The following is a 23,092-nucleotide window of genomic DNA, read 5'->3' on the forward strand; positions in this document are numbered from 1 at the left end:
TTGCCTGCAACGATAAGCTCTCAGTCACTAAACTCACAAATACAGTTAAAGAGACCACAAATGCTGAAGGTTTTAAAATCCCAAGTATGTCCACTGACAAGTTTTCCATCTGGTAGTTGAGGAGGGAATGAGTTAAAAGAAATTGGGTATTTCACCACATATATCTACAAGCAATGCAATATTCTCAAGAAAAGAGAAAATGTTCTGTTACAAGCTTTGAAGTAAGAGCAGATGTGATTCCTTGGCAGGCTTGTGGCCGTCTGAAACCATGGTTCCACGGACATTTTTCCTTCCTCAGCTACAAAACCAGCTTATGCAGTTTCTGCTCCGCTCCTTCTCCCTGAGCCGCACGCTCCAGCTCCCAGGCCCCTCAAGGATGCTGCTACAGTTGTCTTAGGGGCCACACAATGAATCCTACCAAAAAAACCCCCAAACAACACCAACAAATTATATTTAATCCTGGTGGTCTTGGCACCACACAGGCTGAACTAAAGGGAGTAATGGAGCAGGAGTAACTGGCTAGGAAGAAAAATTGCTTAACCTGGCTTTGGTACTGAGAAGTGCTCATTGAAGCACAGCCTGACTGAAAACCTACTGCTAAAAGCAAGCAAGGAAATAGTCTAAGGCAAGAGAGTATGCTCCCCAAGAAAGACACAGTTGCAACAGGCTGCCTATGCAGACAGCAAAGAGATTTTGCTAATCTGAAGTACTCAGTTTGATACCTTCTCTTCCACTTAATACAGATTTTCTACACATTTTAAAGAGGACATCTCTGTAGAAACAGGGCAAAATTACTTACCAAGACAGCAAGCAGAGAGAAACTATCTTTGAAATCAAAATTAATAGAAAGCCAGGAAGTAAAGTTAGAACCAAGATGTTCCACTTCCATGTTTCCTACTGCGTGCTATGTATCACTCTCAAGTTAATTAACCACATGCCTCCCTGTAATGAATCTGTAAAATGACTCTAATACTTTCCTACCTGACAGAGAGTTTTAAAGAATTAATTATCTCACATTATTTCGACATCTGCGAGTTAAGTGACTGGCACAAAGCTACACAGTTAACCAGAGAATAAAGGAGCCGATTTCTGTTTTAGAAACAGGATTAAAAACCAAGAAGGTTGTCTTGTGGTCTCCAAAACAAACTGCCAAAGATCCTAGATGGAAACAATACAAACCTTCATGTCCCTGTTTACACTAGCAGTAGGATAGGCTGGTTACTGCCCAGCTAAACAACAAATCACCTTTCTTTTATTTTCTTCTATTACCTGCCACAATGAAACCCTTAAGAAGGGATATTCTTATCCCCAACCAGAAAATGAACCAAAACAATCAAACCACATAAACACAAAGCAGCCAGCTAGACCAGCAGAACCTCAAGTGAAAGCCTGCTCTAGAAATGTGAATGTTCTACATGTAATTCATAATCAGGTATATGTGCATCTAGGATGGAAAACACACGGGTGAGTCCAGCGTAACCCGGGGTCTGTATCTCACCAGAGACACCAAGGTGGCCACACTGTACGCTTGTGCCATCTGACAGAATTAAACAGCCAGGAAGCTGCTGACCGCTGCTTAGAAATTAGTACAGGATCAGGCACTGGCAGCTGCCTCTAGTAAGGATCAAGTCTACAGCAATAAGATTAAATACAGACCAGCTGACTCTGTGCTCCCATCCCCCAAAACAACTCCAATCTGTCACTGATGGCAACAATGCTGACGCCAGACAAAGACACCAGTGCTAGCGTAAACAGAAGGATTACTTAAATCTATATATAACTGTATCTATATATACACATACATATATGGCACAGTCGCAGGAAACTGAGCAAGGAAACATTCAAATTTAAAAGTGCTTCTTTAAAAGCAAACCAGCACATTGAAGAAACATGAGTTTCACAGTCCTTTTTCACATATGCCCTGAATAGAAATTAAGCACATGCACTTGGAAGAAAGTGTTCCATGATGTATGGAGCGCTAGACAGCTAAATAATACTGAAAGTTTGGTGCTTTCAGGAAAAAATAAAATAAAATAAAATAAAGTAGCCTGTACCAGCCTTCTAAATCAAACTTGCACATTCGAACTTTACGTTGAAATTCCTTTCTTGACTACAGCCACAGACTACACTGCTGAATTGAACTTTGTTTTATTGTATGACATGAGAAACCAATTCAGTAATACATGCAGGGAAATCTGCAACTTTATAAAAAATATTTGAAAAAAATTTTTGAGAGCAATCTGCAATCATATAATTGATTTTCTGAAAAGAAGCATACTCAAGCTGACCTTTCAAGTTAGCTGGCAGGCCCATAGGTTAGTATTACTGCAGACATGCGGAATTGAGTAACAATCTCTGATCCAGATAAAATTAATTTCAGCAAGTAAATATGCATTTTTTCCCATGCTGTTAGTAACTAGCCTGCTTGCCTGACCAATCACTTTGAAAGAGCCATCTGGAAAGAGGGTCAAAGTAAAGAAATCAGCAAAATGTATCAAAACTTGTGAAAGAAAGAGCTGAGAGGTAGCTTTGGAAACTTAGTTTACTTTTGACCTTCTGAGCTTTTACCTCCTTTTATCTCCTTTTACCATACTAGTAAATTAAATGAAACATACTTAAATACACGAAGATAATTGCTATGCCTAGTATTAAAAACACAACAAAAAAATACCGGGAAAATATGCTAGAGAAAACCTGCAGATGCGCGTCCTATCGTACCTTCCGCAAAAGGGAAATGTTTGACGCTGGAAATAATTCCAGCGTTGGTTGCTGGAGTATAAATCTAAGCACTGTCTCCTTTCAAAAAGGCAGCTGGCATCCTGCCCTTCAGCAGGTTAAGTTGTACTTCTTAGCAAGTGGGAGCTCCACATCTCCCACTCTGACACTTCAATGGGACAATTCACACGTGAAGGAAGCATTTAAGTGACTTGATGAAGACAACACTTTACACGAGGAGGGCCATCAGACTAAAAGCCCATCCAGCCTGGTAACTAATGCCAAGGGAAGAATGAAAAAGCAGGGAATGCAAATAACTACACATCACCAGCTTTACCTACTGAGAAATACAGAGATCAGAAAAAGGCAGATACTTCTTCCTGCACTCCTCCAAAGCCAGTCAGATGCTCTGCCATCTACCACCTCCTCCACCAACGCGTCAACACATGATGCAGTCTCCATAGTCTGGACTCTTATACAATTTCTCAGCCTCCTTCCCACCACACCAGTGTCCAAAAATCCCAAAGCAATGACAACTGATGAATTTTAAAGTGAGTCCTCCAACCCTTCTGCTCAGCATCCACATCAGAAATTGCAGACCTAGAAATAATGGTGCTCTGCAAGGGCTTGTGCACAGTGAGAGAACAGCATTGGCTTGTTAGTATTTGAACAACCCCATTAAAATTGAGGCCTAGCATGCTCTTTGGAGACCTGCATTCCTTGGCAAAGTTTCTCCAATTTCTGCGAATACAGAGCTGTCTTTTAGAGCAAGAACCACCACTTCAGCAACTACAAGTGAGATTAAACCCAGGTGATTCTTATCCAGCTAAATGGGAACAATAACAATCAATAGTATAACACCCACGTTATTTATTTCAGTACAAACCTAATTTCAGTACAAATATCCATTTAAGATTTATTCTTCATTTTACATAGCCTCTATGATTTCAGCGTACTGCATTGTTCTGATAACTTAGACGTACATCCTTGAAAACGTCAGGGGGAAACTCTGATATCCAGATAAACAGGTCTGGGTACTTTGGATGCCAGTAACAATTGTAACACTGATGAACAGCTGGATCAACCTTTACTGAGTACTTCGCATGCCTGCAGCACAACAGTTTCTCAGTGTGTTGTCGTATCATCCTTCTCTATTTTCCTGAGAGACAGGGAAGTGCTATCACCCCTGTATTACATGTCCAAATAAAAAGAAAATAGACAAGAATTCCTAGAGCAGGAGGTGCTTTAGATTCCTTGGAATGGGCTTCACGGCAGATCATCAGGAGGTGGCACAAGTGCTCAACCTAGCCACTGGAAAAGATAAGAGTAACAATGTTCCCTTGCACCTTGGGGTTTAAGATGCGTCATCCTTTGGGTATAAATGACTATCTCCCTTCTTCCTGGAAGGCATGGTTGGAAGAGAAAGATTATTTGGGATATCTGTTTCTAAATTCCACCTGTGTTAAAAGTTTTTGTGGATCTAGTCCCAAATGGCATGCTCAAGGTCATGATGGAAGTCTGTAAAGGCCACCCAAGTCTGAGACGGGATGCCTAACAGCCTCTCTGTCTGTCTCTCACTTGATTTTCAGCATGCGAGGAAATGAGTTTTGAAAAGACCTGAGCAGATGGAACTCCCTGTTTCTGCCTCCACAGCACCCATGTTTCCCTAATGACGATGGACATGGATGCTTCTGATAAAACTGACGCACAGTGAGAGATGTTGAAAAGCAAATGGTGCCTCTGAAGTCTTGGCATTAACAACACCCCATTAAAATTAGCAGGGGTAAATTACATGTCTCCAAGCAAAACTGTACAAGAGGTTTGCTTTATAACAGAGACTTAAAATGTGTAACACTTGAGATATTTTGCTGCCATGATCTGTTGTAGATTCTGAGCAGGTTTTGCAGATAAAGAGCATAAAAAGCACACATCGTTACATCCTTTTCCACCTTGGTCCTTGACGATGCTTTTCACCCTGGAATTCTAAACATTCTTGCTACAGCAACAGTTCCACTATGTAGATACAAAAAACATTGTGTTAGAAAATGCTTAACTCATAGCCGACGCTGCCACAGTCCACTTACAAGGTTGAGAGTATCACGCTACGGGCGGATGAATTCAGAATTACCAGTATAGAACTGAGTCAGAGCTCTACCCTAAGTAAAATCATGCAGAGATCCAGAAATGTTGCAATGTGGCACCTAGATGGAAGCAGTAATCATGGAATTTTAGGGGAAATGGAAAAGCGCATAAGCCGTGAAGACAGACTGCCCGAGACGAGTGATTAGCACAGAGCAGCTTTTATGCCACTTTTCCCTGGAGCTGTGTCTGTCAGCATGGTCTCACCTGCTCTTTTCCACAGCAGCTGCAGCTGCTTTCACAGGCTCCCCTGCAGGGACAAAGAATGAAGACTAGAGGAGCCACTCAGAGCAGCTGCAGATGCTAATGGCATAAGCAAGCAGGCAGACCTGCCTTCAAAAAATTACCAGCACCGGTTCTGAGTGTAAGTAGTGTCTGTGTCTTCCCACACCAAACTGTTCCCATATGAAGCAATCTTCTAAAACAACCTTCTGAAACCTATTTTTGCTCTAACAAGACCGGGGAAGAATTCCTTGTTCCGTATGTGGCCTCTCAGCCCTGCTGTCTGCCTGGCAGTTCTTTGCCAAAGCTTTGCAGAGCCCAGGTATGTCACACCAATGTCCTCGAGCCTTGGGAACCACATGGACACAAAACGCGCACTGACACTCTGCTTGTCTGACCTAAAACTGAATTACCGCATGTATTTTCTCTGTAAAGAAAAAGTCCCAATAGCTAATCCATCAAAGCTACTAAAGTGACCACGTATATGACAACAAGCTACTGACCTGTTTCCACAGGATCCTTCTGAGACCAGCAACTATCAAGAAACAGCTATCAAAAGGAGATCTAGCACATGGATGTTGAGGGACAAGGCAGCTGAGAGGAGCAATGATCTGTCCCTGTCCTGCACATCTTATTCTCATATCCTGAAGAGAAGTCCAGTCAGAAGGAATTTTACCACAGCACTGATTTACTAAGGGCAGCAACAATGCAAGATTCACAGACTTCTCTTACTGACTCATGAATAACTTAGGGATAATAGCTCTCTGGGAGAGAGGGTAGTTCATATCCTGTATTTGTTCAGTAAAGATGATGTTGAGAGGATGCCTTTGGTCACAGGGATGACATCTAACTTAACTGTTAAGCAAAAGGTCTGGAATGAACAGTTATTCTCAGATCACATTGTTCATTATTCTACGACCTGAGGCTTTTGCTTACTTCCTGCTGAGTTACTCAAAATCCCTTATAAATATGAACAAATTGAGCGTCTCAACAAGCCGTCTGAGGTATGTACTATCTCTACTATAACAGGAACACATTAGAGACACAAATAAAGGGTGACAATTGTAAACACAGGTTTCCAAAGTTTAATACATATTTTCATATTAACACAGCTACTGAGGCATTCTTCATTTTCACCAAATGTAAGAGGAAACAGAGGTGTTTGACATCTTGGCACACTGAACCACATGAGCTTCCTTACCCACTCTCCTAGCTATAAACCTGCTGTAACTCAAAGCATAGAAGCACAGAATGGTTTAGGTTGGAAGGGACCTTAAAGATCATCTAGTTCCAACCCCCCCTGCCCTGGGCAGGGACACCTCCCACCAGATGAGGTTGCTCAAAGCCCCATCCAGCCTGGCCTTGAACACTTCCATGGAAGGGGCATCCACAACTTTTCAGGGCAATCTGTTCCAGTGCCCCACCACCCCCACAGTAAAGGATTTCTTCCTAATATCTAATCTAAATCTCCCCCCTTTCAGTTTAAAACCATTACCCTTCGTCCTATCGCTCGACTCCCTGATAGTCCTCCCCCATCTTTCCTGTAGGCCCTCTTTAGGTACTGGAAGGCTGCTATAAGGTCTCCCCGGAGCCTTCTCTTCTCCAGGCTGAACAATCCCAAATCTCTCAGCCTGTCCTCATTCCACAGCATGCTTAGGAAGAACTGAGCCCAGTACAGCCACTGGCAAACAGGGCAGTGGAATTCCAGGCTGCATGTATGGGAACACGGTCCACAGCATCCTCAGATGCCACTTCGGAGCTGAAACCTGGGTCATCCCTTAGCAGCAAAATAACAGGCCTGGCCTCGCACTTGCATACTTTCAGGGGTCGCCAACACTGACAAAGTCTCAGCCTGAGGCACATAACAAATAAGAAAGATTTCACTATAATTTCCATTAACATTCACACAACTTTACTGAGCATGCAGCAGAGGATATCCATCTCTGACTGTATCTGGTCCAGTGACACAAAAAGTGCCGTTTCCCTAGCAGCACCTCAAGCTTTCTAGTGTATTTCTTCCATTAATTCCTGTAGCAGCAGGTATACCTGGACAACATAATGTCCATTTGTGGCAAAATGTGTTGGATTGATAGGAAAGACATAGGTCCACACAGCAAAGCTAAACATTCTTCTAAGCTCAAATTCTGTCTCTAGAAGGAGATCCAAGGATATCTTCTTGACTACCACCTATTTTACGAATGGATGTGTTCCCAAATTGATACTCTTAATACAAAGATAACCTTGTCTCTTATGAAACAGATATAAAACTGTGCCCAACTGTTGCTCTCCTAATGCAATTCAGAACCTCTATTTTTGCAAGTACAGATTAGTTTTTGATATTAAAGTAATGAAAATTGTGTCACTTTTCCTTGTTTCTCTAGCAAGGAGGCATTTTCTCAGCTGTTGGCTTCCAGTACCAAGTAACACATTGGACACAGCGTGTGCACTTGAGAAGATTCTGCTGCTACACAGTAAAAGGTTCAATCATCAAGAGCAGAGATGTGGTACAAAAGGAAAGCCTTTCACATTTCTCCTTCAATTCACAAAAGAACATGCTTCAAAAGCATCTCCCAAGCATCCACACATATTGCAGACAGCACTCTTATTTCACAGGCATTTCTCAGAAGCTTCAGCAATTCAATTTCTAAAGATAGCAGTAAAAGTTCATGTGCCAACAAGGCTGACAAAGCCAAAGAAGTTGAGCAGACATTTGTAAGGTCACCACCCACACCGATTTGACAGTTTAAGGTAGGGAAGAAGAAATGAAAAAGATGCTGGTGTCCATGAGTAAGAATTTGAACTACAGTGTGATGGAGAAAAGGACAGGTGAAGAACAGGGAGAAGCATTTACCAAAAACTGAAGGAAAGACAGAAAAGATGGGGTCAAAAAACCTGCATCAAAGTCTATTTTACAGTGAAGTACATAGGCCTTAAAACCAAAAGCTCCATGGATCTCGTACTATTCAAAACATGGAAAATTCCATTAATCTCTCTTCACAGAAGAGGCAGTGGCAACCATCATCTTTCAGAGAAAAAGAAACCTGAGGGGAAAAACCCTACAAATTGCAGATTTGAAACAAACATCTTCATTCACCATTTCCTTTCAATATTTTTAAAGGTTTTCTGTCTGGCATGAAAATTTTAGGTTGAGACAACATTATTTTGGGAAAAGCTGGAGGGTATGTGTGGGCAATACAAACAGAGACCGGAAAAAACTAGTCATAGCATTAACAATTGACAGACTATTATCCTTCAGTAATGAACTGACATGATGGTACTTTTCCTTTGCTTTTCTTTGTTTTTAAATAAAGGACACGGTCTCATTGCCTGTTGACTACTACAGAACGGTCTCAATGTTCTTGCAATGCTGTATTCACTCAGTTACGGTAGTCATTTTCTCTTATACGTAAAAAGGGAACAAAGAAAAACTGCATCAGGATACATGTTTCAAAGCCTAAATTGAAAACTGTAATAAATATGCGCAATTAGCCTAGTTGCAAAACTGTTAGGCTCGTGAATCTCCCTTTCTTGATTTTTGTCCTTTTAATTCTTGAAAATACAAAGAGGCAACTTACTGCATTCTGTCCTTTACATCTAGGATGCTTGGAGAATTCAGTACACTACCTAGGTCTGACAGGTATGGTAACCCAGAAAAATAACTTCATGCTTTTCACCAGCCAGAGGGAAGACTTTTAAATGCAACTAAAAACACCTCCAAGAAGCACAGTATATTAGGATCACCAGTTACATGAAGAACCAGAACAACAGACTAGCCTGACAAGAAAACTCCCCAGAAAACAGATTCACTAGATAATTACGATTTCCTATGAAGAAACAACTGAAGAGGGAAGAAATTAAAACTGTCTGTAAGGGATTTTAATCAAATGCATCTTATATCTAGAATATGAGATAAGTTTGTAGCACATTAGTATGTCTGAGTTCATACAGCCTCAGCAAAACTCTGCTCACAATTACTTCAGGGCATTCCAGGAACACATAACTCAACTGACTGCAATGCCTGACATGAATATAAAAACTAGTAAGAATTGACACTAATTCAAAGACGAAAAAAGAGATTGTTTTAAAAGATGTTGTTTCTGAACAACTGTATCACTGCTGAAGTATTAAAACATGCAGCAGGCTCAGAGTTTGCCGGTTTCAAAGGCTTTACTGTGCAAGTCATCCAATCGTTGCAAATGCCCACTGTGAAAACAAAACAAAACAAAAAATCACTACAGAACTTAGGAATCTGCTTGTTCTTCAAGTTTGTGTGAGTGAAAACTGAAATAAATTTGAAGTTTTCTTCTTTGCCGAGTCTGACATGATGGCTTTCTTATCTTTGAAACCTTTCTCTTTGCAATTAGCGTTAATATTTGTATTTCACCATCCAGACATAAATGCCTTTCCCACCTACATCTCAGGCCTATTTAAGTCTCCCACAGTTAAATTTAGCAAGATCCTATCCCCTAATGTCCGTGATCATGTTTACCTCCAGCAGACTCTATCCAGATCAGGCATTAGAAGTGAAGAGTCTGACATCAGCTAGGTTTCATTTTAGTCCATTTGATTATCCTTCTACATGTTGATGAGACATGGATCATGTGTGGGAACCAGCTATATCGTACTTGGTAAATCAGGACTCTCATTATGCATGCCCACAATAGCTGCATTGATGCTGTGTAGTATTTCCTAATTTTGCAGACTGACGGAAGTCATCCTTCACAAAGACAAATCAGACCTCCACCCTCTCTACTATTATCCCCTTCTTTATGTGCCAGATTCCCATTTCTATTTGTCCCACTGCTCTTCTTTTCGCATGCGTCTCACAGTTCAGTAAGTTGCAATAAACATATATCAAACTCTTGCATAGCATTAATTTTAAAGAAGAGCAAGCCAGGTGTCTTCTCCCAAGTGCATATCAAGGTGCAGGGGTCAAAGGCTGTGAACTCCACCTGGAGCCCCTTATTTATCCAGAGACAGAAAATATGAGACACAGCCTTCCCCTTAACGTTCCCTAACAGCTGGCTTATAATTCAACTGATCATCAAGGTCACTATTGGTATTCTGCTTTCACATACCCAAACATTCTCATTCAATTTAGAGAAAATTTAAAACTCCTAACTCAACATTACAAATGTCTCTTCCAGAGATGGCCGCCTACATTTCAGGCATTACTGAGCTTAATAGTGGCCAAGTTCCTCTACAAATCTGTTCCTAGGGTGAGGAGGGCAGGCCAGGACATACACTTTGGGATTAAAAGGAAAAGGCATCAGAGAGGAAATACTTAAGTAACTGTGGGTTTCCTCTGTGGATGCATTATCTCCATCTTCTTGAGCATCAATACAGAATGACAATCATTCTTCAGCAGAGTATGAAAGATATAACATGATAGTGTCATTATGGATCGCAGCTTAATGAAGCCCTAAATTTCATTTGGTTCAGAAATAGCATCCAGGAAAATTAAAAACACTACCTCATAGAGTACAGTGATACTGCCTTCAACATGATCTCCATACCAGCTCATTTCCACACCATCAGGGAAACGATTTCCCCCTCCTCCTGCTGCTTACATTTCCTCTTTTGAGAAACTTCAACAGACTTAAAAATGTATTCTATTTTCCTTTTCCCCCCACTATGCAAGAAAAAAATATTTCCGAACAAGATCATACCATATTTTTAATTACTCATAAAATTAGCATTTAGATAGCACCATTCACACAAGAGTTCTGTGGCACTTTGAAATTTCAATTAAAGCAAGTACTTATTTACTTTTTCATGCTTTGAGGAATCACAGACGATTATTATTATCCTCACTTTATCAGGGACACCACTGAGGAAACAAGCATGCAGCAAACAAAGACAAGACTCTGCTTAAATTTGCATCAAGATCTGGAATAGTGCTGCTGAAGTGAAAGGGGTTACACTTACCCAGAATTAGGCTAGTACATGGCACACAGCAGAGACCTAATTATTCCAAAAGGTTCCGAGCACCGCTGTGGTGGAAGGAACGAAAGTAAAATCTGTATTCTGAGTCACAAACTTCTCCCCGATTCACCAGCTCATCATAAAGAATCAAATCATATTTTTAGCAAAAGCAGCCAGTGAGGGGTCAGGAAGAGATTAAATAGCTATACCAAGGTCATATAGGAAATTTGTGACAGAGAACTTTAATCACTCGTACACCTTTAAACACCGCTAACCATAAAGACAAAATAAATCCAAACAAAATGTACTGCATTTCTAGAAGTTGCGGAGCATCTTAAAGCATCCTATACCTCATTAAAGGAACATTTCGACAGAGCACCAAGCTGATTCTGCAAAAGCATGATGAGAAAGGGATGCACGTCAGGCACTACCACTGAGCTCCGTAACTCACCTTCCTCTGCTAACTAGAGCAACTGTGTGTGCATCATACTGATGGGAAGTGTGAAGTTAAACTTAGGTGTTTCAGCTCACCGGATGCCCTCTGATTTTTATCTCCCCCTCCTAATCATTGCCTTTATTATGCATATTTACAACATTTCCCTCTTTCAAAGAAAGCGGAGAAAGCTCTATTAAACATTCATTCTGGGTACTTCCTATTGGAGTCTTGTTGGAAAAGTTATTTTCATCATGCTGCTTTCTTAAAACAGGAATAAATTTGCCTGCAACATTTGTACATGCAGTAAAGTGCCACTAAAGTACAACATAATCTTATATTTCTTTTAAGGATTTCACAGAAACAAAGATGACCAACACCTCTGAAGATCAAGAACTGAGAAAAATCTTAAGCCTTTGCCTTATACTCCCTGCTTAAGGACTTGGGTCCAAATCAAGATGCAAAAGAAAGAGAAACTTCTGGTATGGTACAGAATGAAGAGTACCCTAGGGATGCAGGGGGAGAAGAAAACAGTCGTGGAATTTTACTGTTGAATTATCCAAAGAATAACAAACAAAATGGCTGCTTCATGTTATAAAATACATTGAGGCTTACTCTAGGGTTTAGTGATGTAGTAAAGCATTTCCTCTGGGTTCCCCTCTCAGACGTATAGCACGTTATCTAGATTTAACCATAAAAATTCTGGAGTTTTTTCTTCATCACTGAAGATGAATATTGTCTTCTGGACAAGTGTGTTATTCTCCTCTTTGCAGTCAAAGAGTATCTTAACGAAAAGCCTTCAAACATGTTCTGACACTTACTTCTAACGAACGATACTTAAATGCACCCCACTAGTTTTGCTGTTTGGCTTGCTCACTTGCAGTACCTATTTCTGTGAATTGTTACAAAACCTGTAAATGTTGAAGCCATCCATCGCTCAATGTTATGGCCACCAAATACCAGAAAACACAGAACAAGCATGTACTTACGCAGCTCTTCCCGGTGCCTCTCTGTCTGTGCAAAAAACTGACGAAGCTCCTCTGTGATCTCCATGTTACTCAAGTCATATTCTATCTCACCTTCAGACTCAGAGTCCTCCTCCATTTCGGAGTCCCCATCAGCATCCTCCCTCCCTTGGTGGGTATCTGTGTACTGCTGAGCTCCCCCAGGGTACTGTTCTCTGCCATGTGGACTATAGCTGGAAGAATAGTTGTGGGTATGTGGGAGATCATTCCCATCCCAATCGGAGTAGCGGCCACGTGGCGAGGCTGCAGAAGGATGCCATGGCAGGTGATAAAAGGACTCCATGGCTTTCCTGTAGGCTTTCTGGTGTCTACGCATCCAGCGCATGGCTAAGTCATAGTGTTTCCAGTATCTTGCGTACACTTTCTGAGAATACCATGGCTCTGTGTCTTCCTGTGGACAAAAAAAGGAGAGGGAAAGAACATCAGGGAAAAAAAAATGTAAAAAGAGGAAAAAAACCAGTATTTGAGGGGAGAAACACTGTAAACACAAGCACAAAGTCTGCTTTTTAATCATTAGTTATCCTTTTCCTATTATAAACCATATGAATCTGAAAGAGAAGAAGAGGTATTAACACAGTGCAAGCGCATTACACTTCATTACTCTGACAAGAGTTTTTGCATGAACAGAACTACCAATGAAGAATTAGTAATAGAGAAGTCGCAGTGTTCAGAAGGAATTTTCAGTGTTTGTGCTACTACAGCGGGAGTCAGTTCTTTTTAGGGGATATGCGGTGTGGATATGTTCCACATTTCCATAGCCACTCATGTGAGCTGCAAGAACTGAAACACTCCAAGGTGTATGTATTACAACCTACACCTGATTTCCAAATCCGCAGACAGAAAACACAAGAGATTAAAATTCCTCCATATTAAACAAAGGCATTCATTTTATCCAGTAACATATTTCCTCCATCTGCCTGCCAAAATAAGTTTCTCAGAAAAGGTCAAATGGCAACTCAGCCAAGTTCATATATCCATCATGGCCTCAATCAAAAACAAGGCTGTATTTAGCCAAGTGCAAGCTGCCAGTAAATCTCCCTTTTGTAGTCATCAGCAATCAACATATGAAAAGGGGTAATAAAGTACCACTGATAAAGTACATGGAAAAATAGTTCTATAGAATGAAACATACTGTAACACACCTTCTCCTGTCTTCCAGCTAATCTTAGTTTTCCTGAAAAAACAGTTTCCTGCTGTTCAGATTTCACCAGCAACTACAAAGCCCTACAGTCCCTCTAGCCTTAAGCCCCCTTCCTACAGGCCATTTAATTTCTATCCTCAAAAAGATGGGATAATAGAGGATCTTAAGAGAAGGCCATAGAGTAAACTAGAGCCTAGAATAAGTAAGATAAATAGCAAATTTTTTTTTTCTTTCCTCCACCTCTTAATTTCCATACAAAATATTTTATTTGGGCCAAAACAGAATGCCAGTACTTTAAATTGGAAGAATTTTAATTAAGCCATGTTTTGGCAAACACTCAAAACTATGACGAGATTAGCTGAGATTTTCAGATGAATGTGACATTTACAGTCCTTTATTAGTTTTTGGTGTTGTTTTTTTTTTTTCCCCCGAAAAGGGCATACAAGACAAAAATCTTTCTTTAAGCATGCTTTCTTGATCTGCGCTGGCACCATTCCATAGCCTTACAGGAATGATCCTCTGGCAAAAAAAAAACCCAAAACAAAACAGAAAAAAACAAACCTAAGAAATACTTTCCATTTTATGATAACAATATCAAGTGAAGTTAATTTCATTTACTTACATTTGTTTTCACTTTCTGGTTCTCATGCAATAATGCAAATGCTAGAGAGTTTGGAGTAACAATTGTAACTCTCATGTTTCCCTTCTTTCTGCAAAATTGAGCCCATTGTCCCGTAAGAGAACCATAAATGCTATCTCTTTTTAAGGTCACTGGTAAGTGCTCTCAGAAACAAAACACCTCTGGCTAGTAGAGTCCATAAATAAAACACACTACGACAAACACGCATTCCTTACGAATTTCTGATCAAAAATTGCGCCCTATTTGTGAAGGGCTGTGGAGCTCAGCTACATGATTTAAAAGTCCAGATAAATTATCTTTCCTGAAAAGTAAAAATTCATGGAGGTGAAACTTCATTCTGATTCTCCTCTTGGTCTAACACTGTGTTGCTACAAGACCATGCATTTCAGAAGATTTATTCCTAAAATGAGTGGGTGCAAGAAAAGCATCTGCCTTCCATATGGAATTTCTTCATTCTTAATCATCCAGCCACCTAAAAGCTACAATGACAATGTTTTATTTACCGTTCTTGCTTTGCTTAAGAATGTCACACTGAATCCTCATCCTTCAGCAGTTAGATGAGAATGTCCTGTTGTCAAATCCGATACATTCACAGGTTACTTTTAGAACATTTTGTCTGTTTTTTCAACTACTTAAAAACCTAGTTTTGAAACACCATGAAGCTTGACAAAAGCAGGTATCTCCTACATTCTATGTATTTCCAAAGAAGACAACATATTCTTTTAAAGCACAAAAATTATCTCCAGTTCTTCTAAAATGTTTCTAAAAAGGGCCTTGATGACTTTACTGAAAGCTCTGGAATCCAGCTGGCTGATTTGTCTAGCTGACTAGCTCCAGTTGTTAATTTAGGGGAAAGGAAGACAAAAAGCCAGTTCATGTAGACGGAACTGTGATGCTGGTGCCTGTCCAACTACTTTTTGTGGCTTTTTTTGTTGAAAGTGACCCTTGAAAACCCCTTTTGCATTTGAATATTAAAAATACATCTGTTAAAAAAGAAATTACAGAAATGTTTTATATTGGGGTGGAAAAGGGAAAGGAACACTTTAAAGCCTAACTTAGTTCTATGTCTGTGCTTTTTCAGCTGCGGAATAAATGGAAATAAGAGATTTCCTCAAGGAAACAAAAGCTATAAATCTAAAGCAAATGATCAGAGTCCTCTGTTATTTTCCTGTTATGTCTCTGGAGTCTTCCCAGGAGTAGACAAATCACTCACTGTTGTAATCTGAATTCTATTTTCAAAGCGATTTAGCTACTTTCACATCTAATTTTTACGTGTCTGCACTGACAGTTCAATAGAAGTGTTTATATGCATTTTATACATAAAATGTGACTAAGTTATCACATAGAAACCTATAAAGACCACTTACCATCTCTTGTGGGGTCTGTTCTGGTGATCAAGGTGAACTGGAAACGAAAACAGTAGCTTTTTAATTCATAAAAATATAGGTATTAAGATGGTCACAAGCACTGAATACATTTTTCTTAAACATGAGTACTGTGGCTACAGCTATTAGATATCTCTTCTCTGTTGTGGCTAGTTGAAGTCTCTTATTTATAGTTTTTGATTAGCATCAATAAAAATCCAATTCCTTAAAATTCACCACTGAAATAAGAAGGTTAAAAGGGAGTCTTCTACACAATATAGCCTAAAATGCTGGGACCCCCTAAAATGGGGGACCTTTCCCCCCCCCCGCCATTACCCTTTTCTTTTCTATTTTCTCCCACACTTTATGCTTCTACAACCTTTATTTTCCAAATTAATGCCAAACAAAAATCATAAACTTAAATGAAACACACTGTTCTTGTTTTTTAGTGGTGTCTGTGCAGGGACATCTATAAGAGAAGCAATTACCATAAAATAATTAAACCCATCTTGACTCCATTCAAGTAGTGAGGTGCACTTATAACCGCAGGCAATCCCTTCTTTCACTTTATTTCTCTTTTTTTTTAGACATATGATCCTGCCTCCCATAAAACATAAGCCAATTCAGGTTGCAATCACATTTTTTAAATGTGAGGTAAAGGTTAAAGGAAGAGGGGCAACTGGAGAGGAGAAAAAAAAAAAAAAAGAGGGGGACAGCAGAAAAAGGGAGAAAAAGGTATCTTTAACTACCAGTCAGGATTCATAATTACCATTATTTTCAGTGTGATTTACCAGCATGAAGCACTGAGAAATATTCTGAATCCCCTTCCTATCTGACAACTATTTTATTATATTAAGACATTAGCTGTTTCGTCCACATATTTCTCCTGATGCACTCACCCTCAACTCGAACTTTATGTTAGGTGAGTGCCAGTGAAAGGTAACGGAAACTCGGTACACTAAACTACCATTGCTACCTCTTAAGACACAGTCAAATGCTATTCCCAGCAACTCTGGAATATAGCCAAGACAGCTCTTAGAACTGTTGTAGATTTATACCAGCACAAACCCAGGATTTTTCAAAATGCATATGAATACAGTACATACACGAGTTGTATGTGCCTCAGATTTAACAATACTGATTAAACAGCAACTTTTGCCTCTTAAGATAAGCTGTATTGCATGAAAGGAGAATGGGGATGGGCTGCATTCAAAGAAGATGCAAATCATGCAGCTACCACAAAGGCAAATTATTGTCCTTTGCAAAGCCCACACCAAGCTCAAACCCATAAACAACTCATAAACCCTTGGTTACACCAACCCATCTACAAGAAGCCCCACATACATGAGCAGTCCCAGTGTGACCAACGGGACAACTCATGCGAGTGAAGGATTGCAGGATCAGGCATTAGGCAACCAAGGACTGTGAATCCATTGTATTCTCTCCTGCCTGCTTTAAAGAAGCAGAAAACCCAGCGGTCACTGTAAAACACTGCAGTAACCTGTAACACTCGAAACCCATAGATACATAAAAGGCTCCTGGGCTATCCCTCTTTGTTCACTTCAAATATCTCATTTCCCATAGTAGCTGTCTTCAAAACTTTTATCTCCACTCTCATGACGTATGCATGTACTTTTTGTCCCTTTGCTACATACATCTGGATACTGTCAAGGTTGCCATACTGTCTTTTTCTCATTCTTAAAAACCGAAGTCCACAGTAGCAGATTCTTCATTTCCACTTCAGAAAAAGTATGTGTATTTCATTTTCATGTTCACTCTAATTCCTGCATGACAAAAGATTCTTTGAACTAGCTTCAGCATAAATAGAAATCAGATTCAGAGCATAATGTAAATACACTTTTTAAAGTGAAGTCTGATACTTTATTATTAATAGCAACATGTACATATGCTCTCTGAAGGGGCAGGAGGGGAAAAACCCTGGCAAACCTATCGAACTATACTAGTTTACTGAATATGAAAAACCTGTTTTACCAAGCACAGAAACTTTAATTATTTTCATAAATTATTTATGAAGCATTAGACTACAAATATAAAGCAGAATATAATGATGTTGCAAGCTGGGACGGTAAATTGAAGAATAAGTTTATTTTACTTTCATCTGAATTACTATTACAAAACAAACTACATAAAATATGAAACATGTCAAGAAGCAGAAAATAAACGTGATAACTCTACTTCTATTATTTATATTTTTAAAAATAAAATATGGAAGCAACTGAAAATATAAAACTTACCAGCAAATGTAGAATTTAAAATGAGGATGAGATTTCTTTGCCTACGCTGACCATTAATGATGGAAAAGGTTTTTTTTGATAAATGTTATTACTTCCTTTTCTGAGCTTCAAAATATTTCCCCACTGATAATTAAATACGGATGTAAGCTCTTTCATCAAAACATGTTTGCCTCCTTGCCAACTTGAGGCAAGCAAGCATTAGTGAAAATAAATAAATCTGATCAAAGCAATGACAGCATTTAATTCCACTGGAGTCAAAAGAAGTTGAGACAATGTCTGTCATATTGCGAGACGCAACCATGAAATATTGTTTTTTATAACTTGGAAATGTAATTCATACTCTGGGAGGAAAGCCCTCTAGTGGTGCGTTGGGTACAGTGTTACCACATGGCTGCCATACTGGAGGTGATATGTGCAGCTCAAAAAGACCTATCAATGATGGAACAAGGAGGGTTTGACTTTTGACATTTCTCCTGATTTCAGCAAGTGGCAGTTCAGATGCTTTTTTCAGCCCCAAACTGCTTTTGGCATGCAAATCCAGAATGTGTCATTTCTCTGAACCCATGAATACTAAGTGTTTCCACGCCAACCCATGGCAGTAAGTTTCACAATTTAAGATGTTAAAACACCAGTTTGCTCTAATGTATGTTGAACTCACCCTACTACATATTCTTTAAAAATATCTGAAGAGTTCTGTAAGAAAAGCATGCCATGTAACAACATCAATAGTGTGCATCTTCCCACAAACACCTATGTCATTTTATGCTTATCTAATGCTTACTTTTGGTGCAGAATTACCACCAGAAGAGGGAAATATCCGAAAAGCGTTTTGACACTCTGTGCTTCAGATTAATACTGTGCATTGCCGGTGTACGATATTAACTTTAATACCGAAGCGCCCTAATTACAGTCACGCAGAAATTTTACCCTGTGATTGCTGAGACAATTGGCAAGTATTAAAAGGAAGAGAAGGTAAAAATTCCCAACACTATATTCTGCACTGTTGTCTGTGAATGGCTGTAAACAGAAGACCTGCCTGGCACTTAGGATACAGTTATGGCTGGCTGTCATCCCACCAGGAGAGTCAGTTGAGCTATGACCTACCTATCACTATGATGTCTTCACACCGGTGTCCTTAACACCAATAGTAGCAATTCCTGCAAATGGAAGGGAAACAAATTACATGTAAGACAAAATTATGTTCATTGCAGGGGCAATCCACATTTAACCACCACACCTGCAAACAAAGCATGCAGATCAAACTTCAGCATATGTATTACAGGTCTTTGGACCTCAGCAGAGCCTGAAACAGTGTAATCCCCTGCTGCTCCCAAAACCAGGGTCTGTCTTCTCTGAGATCCAGGATACAAACCCAAAAGCTATTTGGGTCAAAAATCAGAGGTTAAAAGTGAAGTGCTAAAGCCTGTACAATTATTAGTAACGCCAGTTAGCTTATGTTTTGTATATGGCTTGTCACTTTAGTTATAAAGGAGGAAGTGGATGAAACTTTTAGACTGTTGCTTTGAAAGGCAGAATTCCTTTCCCACAGATGCCGTGCCCAGACTCTCTGAGTCGTTAAGCATTGCCCCGATGACAGAGCCGATGAGCAGCTTCTCGCCTCTGCCAAACAGGACAACCTATTAAATCTACGATCTGACAGGAAAACAAGCCCTCACGCCCGGGCTCACCGCGGCCTCAAGCCCCAGCACACACAGGACGCCTGAGCCCAAGCTCCCGCACCCCTGCCTCAGGCCGGAGGGCCGACATTTTGCAGAGGAAAGGAAAAGCCCCGGGCCCGTAGAGCCGATCTGCGTGCCATAAACGCCGCCTCTCCGTCCCCGCCCGGCTCCGAAAGCAAAACCGCCTCCCGAGCTGTTCGCCTTCCCGCTCGCCCCGGCTGTCCCTCCCTCAGCCGTCCCGCCGCGGCCCAGCGAGGTGGGAGGCCTAGGGCCGCAGCATGCCCAGAGGCAACGCCATCCCCGCACCCACCCGGGCAGCGTGGGGCTCCGGCGGGCGAAGGGAGCCGAAGGGAACCGAGCAGAGCCACCTGCAGCGCTTGCTTCCTCCCTCCCTCCCTCCTGTGCGGCGAGGACGGGCCCAGCGCGGTGCAGCGCGTCCCGGCGAGCGGAGCTTCCTCCCGTCGCTTCCGCCCGACGCCTCTCCGGTCCCGCGGCGCCATCTTGTGGGGCCGCGAGGAGGCGGCGGCGGCGGACCGGCTCCCCGAGGGTGGCCATGGGCCTCCGACACCGCAACCGTCTCCTTCGGTGGAGGGAGTGACCCCGCATAGCCACCTTCCCCTCAGAGAGGCGGTGGTGCGATCTCTGCGATCGGTGCCGCTCCCTCTGCGCCCTCGGTGCCTCCGCCAGTCTCAAAGCATGTACAGTACTCAACAGGCTGAATCGTTCCTCAAAACCTGGGTGTGCTGTGGTGCGTGGCACTGTCATACATTGTCCTCGGATTATTATTTTTTTCCCCAATTAATTTCTAAACTTTCTGTTCAGGTTCTGTACCGCTACTAAGCTAGTATTTTCATGGGACTGTGTGTGAGCAGCCTGTCTAGGGCCTGTGGCAGCCAGCAGGGGAAGGGTTGCTTTTTCCCTTGTATAGCGTTTCACATTATCTGTGTTAAATTAATCTGCTATTATTCAGTGCCGTAATGTTGTTCCGTGTTTCTCCACCATCAGTAAACCTCAGCTTTAGCCTACTGAACAGCAGAGTACCCTCCCCAGGCCATGCCACCCCATCGCTCCAGCACTTCTCCGGACAACTCGTGGATGGGCTGTGCACAGCGAGCATGGCTCCTGCCACTGATTCTCGCAGGGCAGGCTCCCCAAGACCTCCTCTCCCACCGTCAGAGCTAATGGTGATTTCTCCTCTCTACTTTCCTCGCTTTTAATTAGTACTTCCAGTACAAGAAACTCACATTTTATTCCCATCTTTCAGTTCTCCTGGTGTGATTACTGCCCTAGCTGCTTGCCTGCTGAAAATCCCAGCAGGCCATGCTGAGACAATTTCCCTTTCTTACCTGCTTGAATTAAAAAAATCCATTGTGGAACATGATTTCACTTTAAAAAACACACATATTGAGTCTGAGTTCATATAGCAAATTTCTACATTTATCTCCTGTATATCTACTGAAGTTATTTGAAATAATTTCAACTAATTTGTCTGGCATGGACATCAGATTTAATAGTTCGTAAGATCTTCAGATGTTTTCAGGAACATGTTTTACTAATGTCATCAAGTTAACTACCTTGTGCTCTTCTACTGAGAACTTTAATGCAACTCGTGGATACTTGAGTTCAAGAATAATTCAGGATTAATTCAGTTTTGTGTTCCTTTCAGAGCTCTTGGGGAAATACTCTCTGGCCCTGCAGATCTGCCGTTGCTCAGTTTCTCTGTTTTGTCACCTGCTCTACAAACACTTCAGGTGAGAAAGATCCTCTAATGCACCTCTCAACATGCTAGCATAGCTGTCTTCTCCATGTTTCTCTATGATGAATACAGATGAAAAAAAAACCCCAAAAAACCCAAACAAGCCAACCATTACTTACTAGCCAAATCTTTTGAATGTTCAAATCAGAACGGGCAGCAATAAGGCACAAGTCAAGATGTGAATCGATTCCTTTTTTATAGCTGTTGTATATTTTTGCATATATTTCTGGTATATTTTTCCTTCCCAAGATCATTCTGATTCTGTTTATGGCTCCTGCAACGGCAACAACAGACCAGTTCACAACAAAAGACCAGTTCAGAATTCCCTAATCAATGATACTTATAGCAGATAGATCTACAACAATTCATATGTAGGTACTGAATTTGATCACCTTCCCACCAAGCTGCATGGCAGTGCAGTTGCTGGTCATCAGAGTGAGGTGTACATTTTTTCATCAAAGCATTTGGATAATACCATTATATCTGGTCTCTTCAGGTAATTAAATTATAGACAAAATTGGACATTGCTTTATTTGCTCTCATCAGTATAAAATCTCAAATTCGAAGAAGTAGACACTTTGCTTCAGCAGTTTACTACTTTAGCACAAATATGGTAGGAGTGCTAGAGGAGGTAGTCTGGCAATGATGGCCCTGAGGTAAAACACACAAGAGTTTAATTATAAGAAGTAAATATGCTGAACATTCTCAGCACGTTAAGAGCAGTAAATCGCTCCTCTTAAAATACTAGCAGCTTCTCCATCATCTGTTTATTCTTTTCCTTCAGCTACTCTGTCACTGTAGGCATCTGTGTAGAGCTGATTAGTCTAGATACTACAGTGCACTTTAACTGTGGTCTTGTTCAGCCCCTGCATCACAAGTGTTTTGTGATTTCCCTGGTGTGTGGCCAAAAAAATTTGTGACAGCCTCTCTGTCTCCAAGGCAGAAGAGGTGTATTATGCAGTTGTCAGCCTGCTTTTTCTCATGAGCACCCGATGCACTTAAAGAGTCTTCCAGCTTTTCTTGCTCCCCTCTCATCTGCGTATTTCCACAGACAGATCGGGTTGCTTCACGCTCAGACATTTGTGCTTGCTTTTACACATGGCAAACTGATGGCTGAAAGTTGTGGACAGCGGAACATCTAGGTTAACTTGGAGAGTCATTAGGTGAAAAAAAGGTATCAGGCAAATCATACAAGGAATATCTGTTAGTCATCAAGATACAGTTCTGGCTTAGGAAGTCCCTATGCACTAAGAAAGAGCTGCTGTGTGCTTGCCCTGTTCATTCCTGAGGACATTGACCACTCAGAGACAGTGTAATGGACTGGATAGACCTTCAGTTGGACTCAAAGAAGTGATTCTTATGTTACATATATATTAAAATGAAGGCATGCATTACTGCTGAACTGCGGTACTTTGTATGGGAGAAAGGCATCAAGGCAAACTGCACAAAGGTATGGCATGTGTGTTGGTTTTGTCAAGGTTATCAATCTCAAGCAAAGACTTTAAGGAATACATTACTGATGCTGCTATGTAGATTCTGAAAATGTGATTGTGCTGTTCGTAGTTTTGTAATATTTCAGTTTAAAAGAGGACTTTTTGGGGTAGTGTTACTATGAAATGGACATTCTCTTCGTTCACCTCTTCCTACTTATTCCCTTCTACCTGCCTTACTTATGCATATTTGCAATTGCACAGTTATTGTCTGTGTGGAAGCACACGAAAAGTTATCTATCTTAACGGGATCTACACAAATATCACATTAAATAAACCTCTGATTATATGCATTTTGTGAACAGTGA

At 40.9% G+C, this 23,092-nt stretch overlaps 1 protein-coding gene across 3 annotated transcripts in view; it reads right to left on the reverse strand.

Moving 5' to 3' along the window:
• The window catches only part of GEMIN8 (gem nuclear organelle associated protein 8), a 33,739-nt gene extending 13,700 nt beyond the window's left edge, over nucleotides 1–20,039 (reverse strand). Inside the window, exons 1-4 of one of the 3 annotated variants that reach the window (XM_063342067.1) lie at nucleotides 19,849–20,037; nucleotides 18,964–19,016; nucleotides 15,608–15,644; nucleotides 12,424–12,850 (exon numbers count right to left, since the gene is read on the reverse strand). In XM_063342067.1, the coding sequence (XP_063198137.1) occupies nucleotides 12,424–12,850; nucleotides 15,608–15,610 (430 nt within the window). In that variant the 5' untranslated portion in view covers nucleotides 15,611–15,644; nucleotides 18,964–19,016; nucleotides 19,849–20,037. Of the gene's footprint in view, nucleotides 1–12,423; nucleotides 12,851–15,607; nucleotides 15,645–18,963; nucleotides 19,017–19,547; nucleotides 19,595–19,848 lie in introns of those variants that run through there. The other 2 variants (XM_063342051.1, XM_063342060.1) reach the window with 2 other exon arrangements.
• Nucleotides 20,040–23,092: the final 3,053 nt, after the last annotated feature.

This window comes from Chroicocephalus ridibundus, chromosome 1, assembly GCF_963924245.1.
Source record: "Chroicocephalus ridibundus chromosome 1, bChrRid1.1, whole genome shotgun sequence".
Classification (NCBI taxonomy): domain Eukaryota; kingdom Metazoa; phylum Chordata; class Aves; order Charadriiformes; family Laridae; genus Chroicocephalus; species Chroicocephalus ridibundus.